This window comes from Protomyctophum parallelum (genome assembly GCF_964188405.1).
Source record: "Protomyctophum parallelum genome assembly, chromosome: 7".
Classification (NCBI taxonomy): Eukaryota; Metazoa; Chordata; class Actinopteri; order Myctophiformes; family Myctophidae; genus Protomyctophum; species Protomyctophum parallelum.
The window spans coordinates 9,422,216-9,435,618 of NC_139705.1; the positions used below are offsets into that span (position 1 = coordinate 9,422,216).

Genomic DNA, 13,403 nt, shown 5'->3' on the forward strand with positions numbered 1-13,403 from the left:
CCGACGTGTAGACCGACCTGTACTTCCATCATTAAAGTAGGACATTGTGAAACGGATGAACTGTGCCCAGTGCTCTTGTGTTCCAGTGACCAGAAGAGTAGAAGAAACGGATGAACTGATTTCAACCTTTGACTGTCCCCACTGCTCCTTGCTATTGTTGCACAATTGTAGATTTGCACACAATTGCAGATTTGCACATTGTGAGAAACCGTATTTTAAAGTTGTTTGGTTTTGTTTGGTTGGTTTTGGTGACCTTGAATGACGAGTGTCAGAGTTCCCTTTACTCTGTTGTTTGATCAAAGGGTGGTGTAGTTGGCTACATTTTTAAATGGGTATCACAGTGCAAATGCACACGCACTTTATAACAGTGCACTTTATATATGTCTGTGTTCTTAAAGAGTTGTTTATAAATATAATAGTTTCTAACAATTCCATTAGCTCTCTCATGCTCATGGGCGGAGTTAATGGGGTGCAGGGGGGGGGGGAACCGCACCTCGGTTTTCTTATTTTTTTATTTCTTTACCCCCGGGTGGTCGCAACCCACGGGTTGAGAACCCCTGCTTTAAGAGACCGGCATCACTATGGTTACAAATCTGCCGTAAAGCAGTTTGTCTCTGGGTGACTAACGTGCGTTCAGTCAGACAACTCACGAATAGATTAACCAATATTTATTGCAGAATGAGTAACAAGTGTGTATATGATATTTGACTTGGCATTCGGCTCTGCTGGATTTCTCCCTGCTCGGCACGATTAAGCAACAACATAAAACATAAGAGCAGGGAGATAGATAATACAATAACCCCCCATGGGGAACGATGAAGCAGACCCCACTGGTGGTGCTGGGGAGGCGGTGGGAGCAAACAGGCGCATACCAACGGTCCGGGGACACTGACAGCAGGAAGAACAGAGACTGAGGTGAGCTTAAATAACATGACAAATGGTCAGCTGACTGCCGCGTCAACGTAGGCAGGTAGGAAGGAGCATGAGTGTAGTACCTTAGTAATACACGTGTATATGTGTCCGAGGGCACGGGCATGGCAAGAACCCCCTTGAGGTTGACTGACTGAACTGACTCCGCGAGCTGCGTTTAATTTGTATAGTGACTCTTATGTACATGCTGCTGTGTTGTTATCCTGCCGAAGCTTTTCAGTAAACTTTTTGATTATAATCATTGTGTGGACATTCAAGACATATTACAAAGATGCCCCCGCCAGCCCGCCCCTCTGCAATGAACTAACCTACTTATTTCCGCAGTTTTCTAAAGTGAACTATAAGGCAACACAGCAACCGGGATTCCCCCCAGACATTCGCACCCCCTGGGGTCAAGTTCAAGCTACGCCCATGTTCATTCTATGGGATAAACACTCACAAAGCAGAATCCTGGCACATTTTTTTTCTTAATATAATTGGTCCCCACTAATGCTCATTATAAAATGGTAATTCTTTTTTGTCTGTCCCAGAGGAGGGTTAGGCAGTTCAGAAACCCACCTACCAGTGGTCGCAGGGTAATCCAAGCTAATAAAATATACAGGGTTTCTGAAAGTTAGCATGCTAAAATAAAAGCAATTGTCCCCACAAAAATGCAATTTAGAAAAGTAAATCACCAAACCTGCCAGGTGAATCAAAATTTAAATCAAAATTTGATTCACCTGAATGGTGCTAATGGTCACTACTACTTCTTTGTTGTCTCCACCAGGCCGAAGGCATGTGGGGAGAGTATGTTTTGCACTCCGTCCGTCCGCGTGTCCGTCCGTCCGTCCGTGTGTCCGTCCGTGTGTCCGTGAACAGCTAATCTCGGCCACCGTTAACCCGGTCGATGCCATATTTTGCACACACACTCCCTGGATGCCAACCATGAACCTCTGCCCCAAACTTTCCAGAACGGCCTGTTATAGCGCCACCAGGAGGCCGCTTTGTGCAAAACAAGTTTTTCGATGCCATATTTTGCACACACACTCCCTGGATGCCAACCATGAACCTCTGCCCCAAACTTTCCAGAACGGCCTGTTATAGCGCCACCAGGAGGCCGCTTTGTGCAAAACAAGTTTTTGCACAGTACACCTACAGATTTTGTCCAAACATCACGCAAATTGGTACACAGTCTCTCTAGAGCCATTCAACGAAACGGGTCTTTCAGATTTATCAGACTCCATCCTGATTGGTTAAGATTGGCTTCCAAAGTTCACAGGAGTGCTCAGTTTCAAACAAAATGCTGCAAATCATGAACACATCGCGTGATTTCCGTGAAATTGTGCACCCACATTCCCACTAGGCCGAGGACGAAATGCCACATGAACAATTTCAACTCAGCCTCAAGGTGGCGCTATAACTGGCCAAAAAGTGTTTTTACCTCTAACTGCACGGATCTGTGGATAACCTGGTGGAGACCTGTGCCCGGAAGGGCACTTTTTCTAGTTTAGGGATGTTCAGCAATACAAAAGCAATGCATATACACAGCGCATAACCCAAAGTCTGCAAATACTTTGAGAGTGCATATTCCCGATGTACAAGCTCACAATGCATTGCATTGCACCGCATTGCGTTGTGAGATTGTTGATTGGCTATTTTGTTGATTGGCTATTTTCTGAGGAGACTTGAATTATTATAATGTTTCTTCATGACCACACCTCATTTGATGCATGCTTTCAAGTGAGGCGGGTCAATTATTGGATGTAGGCCTACTGTACAGCAGCATACAGTAAGACAATTGCACATGGGTTACAGTATGTTAAACTACAGTCAGCACCCACTCCATTCTGTGGAGTGGGAGGTCTTTGGGGTACAGTTTTGAGATCACAGTTAATACGCTGTGTCGCTGTCTTACTTTTGCCTACTAGAGGAGGTAACAATAGGAGGTAACAATAGCCATAATACTGATTTGAACAATGGTATGGTAAAGCTTAGAAGGTCAACGAGAAGGTGAGGCAAGGGGGCGTGCTGTGCAGCTTAAATAATATATTGTTCCAGCACGGGAAGGAAACCGTGGAAACTGAAATCGGAACTATAATAAGAAACCTGAGCATACTGTTGAGATACTGCCTTAGATAAATAGATAGGCTGGAGTGCACAGTGCACCTTGTCTCATCAGTGTCTCATCATGGATCTGCCCACTATTTTGCTCTGTATACTATTGGAACTCTTGGATGTGAGATGTAAGTATTTCACTCATTTGCATCTATCTATCTATCTATCTATCTATCTATCTATCTATCTATCTATCTATCTATCTATCTATCTATCTATCTATCTATCTATCTATCTATCTATCTATCTATCTATCTATCTATCTATCTACTCATTTGCATCTATCTATCTATCTATCTATCTATCTATCTATCTATCTATCTATCTATCTATCTATCTATCTATCTATCTATCTATCTATCTATCTATCTATCTATCTATCTATCTATCTATCTATCTATCTATCTATCTACTCATTTGCATCTATCTATCTATCTATCTATCTATCTATCTATCTATCTATCTATCTATCTATCTATCTATCTATCTATCTATCTATCTATCTATCTATCTATCTACTCAATTGCATCTATCTATCTATCTTATCTATCTATCTATTCATTTATAATTTTGGGCATTCTTTGTATTATGTTTATTTGACGTGGACATCACAATCACATTGGACAAACCAGCTGTATTGCTTAAACACCTGTCCACAATGTCATATAGGTCAGTGTAGTAGAGTAGAGCGACAGGAAACCAAGGGCAGAGAGACGGGAGACATGGGTGTGAGACAAGATGGGGGTCGGATTCGAACCCAGGTCCTTGCGCTTATACAAGGAGCATATGGTCTGTGCACTGGCTGAGACACCAGACACCCATTATTTCCGTTTTAAACGTTTATATGTGTATAATAGAGCTTTGTGAAATGTTGGCATAGCTGGAGAAAAGGTAGCCGTTTTGAAAACATCACACCCGTGTGAAGTGAGGGGCGCTCTTATCATCGTATCATCATGACGTTAAAATAGACACTAGACAGTGTGTGTGTAGTGTGTCTAGTCTAGACACACTACAATAGACACTCAGACACTATGACGTAAAATTTTGCATTCATTGTCAATGGGAATTTTGTGTAGGACACAGTTCTTGCACACACACCAAAAGCTGGATATAGGAGGGGCTAGCGTGGCGTCCCTCATAAACTGCTGTGAAATTTGGGGGGCATTCTGGGAAATGCTTGCCTTCTTACCATATGGCTACTGTATGTAAACATTGCATTACATAAATGTTTATACAAAAGGATGTGATAGCTATCCTATCTCCTTTATTAGATAAACAAACAACCCTGTGTGCTGCCCTCTTGTCAGGATGCTCCCTTGAGAAATCCTATAACAAAATAGCTATTCTCTGTCTCAAAGCCATTTGTGTTATTGAGGTCAGTATCATGACACAGACAGAGCCATAGGGAAGAATTTGGAACAGTAGCCTATATTTTTCATGATCAGGAAGACTTGAGAATGACTAAATACATAGTAAGTACTCTATTTACCTTAAGGACAAAGTGTGAATTACCTAACATACAATCTGTGACAATAATAGTATTTAAGATTGAGATTCCTTAGAAATAAAAGTTAAATTAAACTTTTGTAGGTAGAAATTGGAACCCACTTGTATAAACACATGGGAAAGTTAATAACAATAATTGTGGACACATTTTATGAACTACAAAAATGACAAAGAGAAAAAAGTGAGAAAGGAGATCTGGGCCTAAACTGAGCTACTTATACTTTCACTAGAGACAATACTTAGATGTCATGACTCATGACTCATGATGGAGACTATATGATGAATTCCTGTTCTGTTCTTTAACTATTACAGAAGTGTCTATTTGTACGTCTCTAAATGTTTTGATGAATTGAACATGGTGGACCCTGTTGTAAACAAGTGTAATGCTTAATTGGGTCGTCCACTCACAGTTAACAGTCTTTGTATTGAGTTTGTGCTTGAAATGTCCTCGTCACTGTTATTAACAATGGGCTTATTCATTTGTGTCAATAAAATAACCCCAAAAGTCCTAAACCGTACTGATACGGTACATTACTGCAAGTGTTTAAACCCTCAGTTTGCATTTATTTGGCTTAGTTTTTATTTGGCTGTTTATTATTTTTAAGCAATCCCTTGCTGTAAATTCTGAATATCGCAGGCCTATATGTCATAATTGTTATATGCGTACACGTGTGCAGACGGCATGCGCCACGTCGGAAGAAAAAAAAGCCCCAGTGGGGGGGGGGGGGGGGGGGCTTTTGCATGGCGGTGGGCCCATAATTTCTAGATCCGCCTATGTCCAGGGCGGACAGGCATACAATAGGTTCAGAGTGGGTATAAATATCCCACCTTTCACACCTGTGACGTTCAATAGAAGCTCAAATAGACTTTTACGTGTGCATTTCTTTCACACACCCAATACATTCAATCAGTATATTGTATAGAGTTACCCAGTCACATGAACCAGACGCTAATTATAGTGCAGGATCAATGTCTGAGAAGGTAATAGAGAGTTCTCTTTTATGTCTGGAGAACTAGCTGCATATTTTCATACAACAAATTGGCCTTAACAGTGAAGTGAGTAGCTGTAACAAGGGTATTGATGTCTCTAATGTAGCCTTCAGGTTCTGGAAATCTGGCCTTCACAATCTATGTACTTTAATAGTTCCCTTGAGGTCCAAGAGAGAGAACCATTCACTTAACAGACACTGCTTCTAAACTAGGCCTTGCCAAACATTTTCTGTCCATTACAAAATACATTTGTAATGTAAATTAATTGTAGGAAGAACAATATGGATGAATGACATAGCCCCAGTATACTTTAATCAAAGTATATACTCCTGGTCAAATGTTACTCGATTACAAATGAATGTTGCTCTATTAAATGTGTGCTTGTCCACGTGACGTCAGGTGTATCGGAGGAGACATTTGGTTTTCTTGTCTGCACGCTCACTAACACTAGCCAGTACAATACACGGGGCAGGGGGAAACGATATCACAAATAAATTGGGAGAAAAGAAAAGGCATGATGCTCTGTTTTAGAGAACTCCAGGGATCTTTTTTTTAATACTTTTATTGGTCTGTAAAGCAAGGAGCATCTGTGCTATAAAAGTCTTGTGTTTTATTGATGACTTGTGCACTGATCTTGCTGCTGCTGCAACTCCTGTGATATTGTTACTGTGTGATTGAACAAGATCTGTCTCTTCCTTTCATGGTGGAGAACGATTTAGAAGATCCAATCTTATATTCTCAATCTCTATCACAGGTCGAGGAATACAACTGGACCCAACGGACCCAAATGTACGCATTGTGGGAGGATATGCTCCCGTTCCACATTCTATCAAGTACAGTGTCTCAATACAGAAGAGAGCCACCAATCAACACATTTGTGGGGGCACTGTGATAAACAAATTCTGGGTGCTCAGTGCTGCACATTGTAATATTGGGTGAGTTGATTTTGAAGCCTGAGTTATACTTAGTTGTGTGTGGGTCTCTCACACCGGAAATAGCAGATCTATAGTACAAGCTTTACGCATTAAGAAACTCATATGAAAGGGCATTTTAACTTTTATTTGCTTGAGTTTTCGACATTGTGTAGGAGTTGTAGGAAAAGGTGTTTTTTGATGGCCGAAAATCTTAACGGGGTGAAATGGATGTTGCCTGGAAAGTTGCCATGTTCCAACAAATCCAGCTGATTTTTTTATTGTAGGCTACAAGACGTATAGGCCAAAGCGTGAAGCAGCCTGTTAGCGCCACAAAGATTTGAAATATGTGGGGCAGAGGTTCTTCCATTTTTAGTTAGTGTGTAGTGATATTCAGTGAGAACTCTTGTCACAGCATTGTAAGTGAAAATAAAAGGGCTATTGACAATGGTGACTTCAACTTGACATCTTGTGTATAGCAAGTGTCTATATGTAGGTTTCATTAGTGGATTCTGGAGACCATGAAGGCAGATCAGGTTATCATTTCTGTAGCCTATCAAGGCTGAGAGGAAGCACATGAAAATTATACTTAATAAAAAATCACCCCCGTCATGTTGATTAGATGATGAAATGGTGATGTAAAACAAACGGTGTCAACACAAACATTCAATGCCATTAACAATAAAGAGACAATATGACGTAATGAGTTACAAAATGACGTAAGTTTTCCCTTCATTGTCAATGGCGTTTATTAAGCAAACATTGAACTAAAGACAAACATTAAACCTGAGAGGCTAGTGCCCCTCATTCAGCATTGTGCATGGAATCTTATATCACTTAACTCTGGCTCAAACATCTGATGCATGAGGCTACTTTGCTGAAATACCTTTAGATACCATAATACAAGCACCTTGATATAAGAGGAAGTATAGTCCTATAAACAATTTACTGGATATTAATGTATACAATATGAAATTGTATTGTGAGCAACATAAAACTGAACCTGTTATCACCGCACCAACAGTGATACAACCGGTCAGGAACTGTCCCTTTCTCCAGTTTTGTATTGTGTTCAGTTACAAATGGGTCAAATGATTACACATGAGTTGTTTTGTTCTGTTTTATCCTTTTATTTTACCCGTGTGCGCATGTTTTTGAAGAGCAAACATACAGTATGGACTACATTTAATACCTCATACTGCTATTCTTGCGTTCTGTCTAAGTGTAATTTATTTGTCATCCTCAGGGTAAATAACATGAGGCTAGTAGCAGGAGACTACGCCCTGAACATGTATGAGGGTACAGAGCAGTTCCGGCTAGTTCACCTATTGATACCCCACCCCCAGTACAAGAACGATTCCAACGACATGGATATTATGCTGATAAAGGTAGAGTATCCTAACGGAAGCAATAATATACTACAGTGTCTGTAGTGTGATATGTGAAAAACATTCCAGTCAGCATTATTACATTTTGACTAAGCATAAGGCCAGTGTAATTTTATTTCTTATCTTCAACATAGCCTACAAAAAGTCCCAAGACCAAAATTCCAGCTACTCACTCACTGAAGTGTGGTCCATCTTGCCCGAACAAACGTAGCTCATATAAGTCACAGAACTCTAGTGTTGTCCTAGAGCACGACACAATTTCAATAAAGTTGTTGCAAATTTCAAATAAAAGGCATTTGCAGATGAACCTCCTTCCTTCTCAACAATAGTTTGGTTGAGACAAGGTGGAGTTGGGGCTGGAGGTGAGTTGCATGCTACGGAGCCCCTAAGATGACATGGTGAAGAAAAAGAAATGAAGTCGACTTAAAAACGAATTCCTTCACTATGTCACCTTAGAGGCTCCGTAGCCTGAAAAAGTATCAGAGGCACTGAGGCAGTGATATTTAAAGGCAGAGTCCAAACGCCAAGTGCTCACCTCTCAAGCTGAACAGAGATCTTCCTTACTTGCGCAAGCAAAGCACACAAGTATTGTGGTCGGCTGGACCAGAAGTGGTATGTATGTGTGGTAGGCGTGGTTATAATCGGCTGTTGATGGTGACGTCATTAAGATAGGTTTCAGATTACATTACCTTTTACCCACCTGACATTGATACATATCTTAATTATGTCACCATCAACAGCCATGGTGGGCTTTTTATGAAGGTAAACTTTATTCTATTTGTTTTAGCTGTCTTACCATCTTGTTGTCTTCATAATAATATTGGTCTTTTACATTTTAACATTTGGAAACGGCCTCTGGTCCATAGCCTTACTCATGGACCAGAGCTACCTCCCTCCATCCCTACCTGCTTTCTCTGCCAGACCAATATTAGTTTACCTTCAGAAAAAGTGTTGTTTATGGCTTCTGAATGTAGGTATTTTATCATGTAATGTCCATGGAGTGACATCATGTCAACACCATTAGCTCAGAAAAGGGGGCGGGGAAAGGCTGTGAGATAGGCCTATTACAAGTTATATAATATACCTACCACGTCTATCATAATCATATCACACACCACTGTCGGTCCAGCCAACCACAGTATACTACTTTCAAGTTACATACATGTATACATTACCGGTTACCCAATCAATATTGAAACATATCTTAATTACGATCTGAAACCCGTAACCGTCAGCAGTACTTGCACGCTCTGCTTGCTTACTCGACAGAGTGCAGTTCTAGTCGAATTTACACTTATAGAGCTACATAACCAGGGAGATTTTTGGTTTGAAATGGAGGTTTGAATGTTTACTGTTTTACTGCTGCTCTTTTTTTTACTGTCATTCTGTACTGCTTAAAAGTCAATGTTGGTTTGTTACACTTCATCTGTAATTGGATGCGTTTGATCTGGAAATCTTCAAGCTTTCTATTGTCTCCCCGTGCAGGTGAGAGACCCAATAATCCTGAACAATTATGTAAGTATTGCTCCGCTGCCCAGACATGGTGCCCCCATAGCGGAGGGCAGACTGTGCCGGGTGTCTGGCTGGGGATACACCAGCTCCGAAGGTGAGCAGCCCTCGACCCTTCGTACAGTCAAGCTTCCCATCATCTCCACACAGAAATGCAATAGCAGTGAGTCCTACAACGGAATAATCACTGAAAACATGATCTGTGCTGGTTACAATGCTGGAGGAAAAGACTCCTGTAAGGTACGTCATATTGTTCGACCTATACTGTATGACTGGGTTGAGATTGAGATGCAATATTTTCACAGAAAAATTGTTAATATTTTGATGATTGCACATCGGGAATGCAAATCTAAACCAATTATGTTAGCACAGCTACCATTGCAGTGATAGGAAGAGTCTAGATAGCAGGGAGACTGGTCGGAATAGAGCGTCGCAGTCCCTCCCCCTTTCAGAAAAACGAGTGGCCCAGGAAATGAAAACCCAATGGATTCTCCCATAGGCATTTCTTATTTAATTTATTTAAAGACCTTTTAAGCGCCGTACGAAGCCAACTCTTGTCGTGACAAATCATGACAACACACACAATTTTTCGGGCCAAACAAATAATTACAAAGAAGAAAAACAAAACAAAAAAGTGTTGTAACCTGCCGTTTTTTTCTACTTTCTAATTCTTTGTTTGGCCCGAAAAATTGTGTGTGTTGTCATGATTTGTCATGGCGCTTAAAAGGTCTTTAAATAAATTAAATAAGAAATGCCTATGGGAGAATGCATTGAGTTTTCATTTCCTGGGCCACTCGTTTTTCTGAAAGGGGGAGGTTCTGCGACGCTCTATATAAGGAGGAAATAAATAACACACACGAGTAGGCAGCAGCGTCAGTTGACATCATCCACTCGTCAGCAATGTTGACACACAACAGAACCAACGAGAGCGTTTATTCAGCCAATAGGCTATATACACACAGGTTAATGGGCACTTCCTGTTAAGCATTGGTCACGTCAGAATAAGAGCCTTGGGTGTTTTGTTTTCTCTCCTTGCCCCGCCTTTGTCTCCCTCGCACTAAACCAGGAAATAAATCACTCACAATAAAATGTATTTTGTTAGTAAAATATATAAAATATATTGTTAACCATCAATTAGTTGTAGTAACATTGTTCATGTGCAGTACTTTGTTTATGCGTATTTACTGAAATGATAAAAATTGCTGTCAATTGCGCTCTGATCGATCTCCCAGGCTGTCACCATGACCTTTCGGCTGGGGCTTAGAGCATCTCAGAAGGGCTTTGTGTCCGGGTGAGATCGTGGGGCTGAAGGCCTATTCATAGTCTGGATTTTCGGTGGTGAGGTGACCACCGCTGAAATAACGTTGAGTGGTGGTGAGTAAAAACAGAGAGAAGGGCTGGAGCGGTGGCGGTGGTTTGCTCTTCACGGCGGCTCGTGACGTCATGTTGTAGTTCGGTGGTCACCTAACCACCGAAGATCCAGACTATGTATGAGCCTTGACACAACGCAACAGTTCCCCTTTAAAATAAAGCCCACGTCAACTCAATTTCATTGTAACTAAGATATTCGATAGAAATTCATAATTATTTAATGCCATATCGAGCCAGTACGACGACAATTATTGTCCCATGCAAACTGCAGTGCTAGCCTAACCTGGCTGCTAGCCTACTAAGCTTAGTAGAGAGTGCTCAGTGCGTTAAGAGGCGAACTCAGATCAAATGCCAGTCAAACTGTTTTCACAGAGACCACGTGATGTACAGTATATATTTCGGGCCATGTCATACACTTTGCAGAGTCCTGTAACGGGTCGGATACCCGCGGATACGTCGTGGGTACCCGAGTTTGACGGGTGAAAACATACTTTTATAAGTTAACGGGTGTGGGGACGGGGGCGGAACGTAAAAAGGGTGCGTGACCATTTTTAGGGTCGATTCATACTCCTATTTTAGAGCCGAATAAAAGTCGGTTCGGCGCTGTAGAGCCTACAATGTGACGTCATTTGAGGTTCGGGAGGGCGGGTACCTTCCTAAAGTCGGCTCTTCGGTGCTACTGAAATTTCTGACGAGCCGAAATCATTTCGGCACTACAGCGCCGAAACAGTGGTAAAATAGGAGTATGAATCGGCCCTTAGTCAGAGCGCACCCGCACTGCAGGATGTTATTTAGCAGCTGGGTGCTTCTCAACAGCGGAGACAAGTTAAGTCCGTCACATGCCCAAGGAATCGACAGTGATGTCACATCACCAGCTCAGTGGCCTTGTGGTTAGAGTGTCCGCCCTGAGACTGGGAGGTCGGGGGTTCGATCCCCGGCCGGGTCATACCAAAGACTCTAAATAATGGGACCCAGTGCCTCCCTGCTTGACACTCAGCATCAAGGGTTGGATTGGGGGTGGGAAGTGAGGACGCTGTCGTCGACTGTTCGCCGCTTCACCTCCCAATGTATGAATGAATGAACCATTGTAAGCGCTTTGAGTAGGCACATAGTGCATAGAAAAGCGCCATAAAAATGCAATTCATTAAAAATGCAATTCATTATCACTGCCGATTCCTTCATAATGGCATTCTGTTTCTGCTGCTGTGATTAGTGTGCTACTTCCTTGTTGCATAGCAGTGGCATCACAGCCGAATCCTTGCTTCCTTATCATAGTATTTCACGCGTGGTGTTTATTTTTTATCACCACGAAGCTAACCCAAGTAAAGGGCGAATAACAGGTCCATTTTTTGAAGGGCAGGGCGGATCAGGTTTCGAGTTTATATAAATCGGGCGGGTTGCAGAACTCATGATTGACGGGTGGGGCGGGTGTGGGTTTAGAAATTTAGACCCGTGCAGGACTCTGCTTTAGGGTAGAATTTCCCTATGTATTGGTGTGTGTGTGTGTGTGTGAGTGCACGCAAAGACAAAAAATACAAAATAAAAATAAATCACAACTTGTTGCATGGTTGTATACTGTATATTCCACAACTAATAATTTGTGGTTGTCACAAAATCCCTGGACTTTTTTTTGTGGGGGGGGAATCGTTGTTTTAGAGAACATAACCAGATTTGCCGCTGCATTCCTTCTGTTTCAGGGGGACTCTGGGGGGCCATTGGTGTGTGAAGGCCGCGTCTACGGTGTGGTGTCCTGGGGAACGGGTTGTGCCGATCCCCAGTTCCCTGGAGTTTACACAGCGGTGTCAAAAGTCCGCCGGTGGATAGATCGTGTTATATTTAACTACTACAGCAGATGTGACAATCATTAGACCAGCGGTGGCCGAACGGTTTGCGGAGCGGTCTTGATACCGGAAGGTCGCCAGTTCGAATCCCCGGACCGGCACGTGAGCAAGGCATTGAACCCCTACCATGAAATGTTCTATGAGCAGGGTGTGGCTGTAAACAAGCATCTCGAGCTTAGTCCACTTCCCTGGGTAAACAAAAAGAACTTTGCTTTGCTTTGCTTAGCGCTGCACTTTTTTAAACTAAAACATCAATCTAATCTAATGTAGCCTTTCTTCTTTTTAATATATTTTGCACATTCAATTATATTATAATGTGTTGTGTTTTAAGCTTGAATATTTATCAAATGGTTAGTGATGATGGTATTTAAAGGTTTTTAAATGTCATACAGATGGCATCTTCAAAGAATTGTAACTTCAGTGCCATATTGCTGGTCATGTTTTTCCAGTCTGAAGCCTTATTACAAAGTGTTATGAACAACTGTCCATCCATGCCCAGATAGGGTCTAACATGGTGCTTCAACACCAGCCTGATCTTTCTTCAGGTAATTTGTCTTTTGTGGGGAAATATTTTAACTGCATCTTCAGGAACCATAGATTGTACATTCAATAAGCATGCAGTGGAGCATATGTTATGCATGTTATGTGTTTCCATTTGCGCATGCCCATGTACGTCATCAACACTACACATCAGCGGTTTTGAATGACATACATTGATTTGGTTCCTGAATGTAATGAATAAACCATTCCCACTGGATTTAGTTGCCCATCCCTATCTTGGTCATTTGGATTGTGTAGATTTTGTGTGTACAACTGTTTTGTACGCTGTCAAGAGGAAACCTCATAACTCCAAAATGTTCATT

At 41.7% G+C, this 13,403-nt stretch overlaps 1 protein-coding gene across 1 annotated transcript; it reads left to right on the forward strand.

The window, feature by feature from the left end:
- Nucleotides 1–6,386: 6,386 nt before the first annotated feature.
- Nucleotides 6,387–12,567, forward strand: LOC310861913 (trypsin-3; the record flags this gene model as incomplete). The annotated part of the gene is made up of 4 exons (XM_083769649.1): nt 6,387–6,455; nt 7,678–7,819; nt 9,305–9,568; nt 12,397–12,567. The coding sequence occupies exons 2-4, from the start codon at nt 7,688–7,690 to the stop codon at nt 12,565–12,567; spliced, it is 567 nt and encodes a 188-aa protein (XP_083625775.1). The 5' UTR covers nt 6,387–6,455; nt 7,678–7,687.
- Nucleotides 12,568–13,403: the final 836 nt, after the last annotated feature.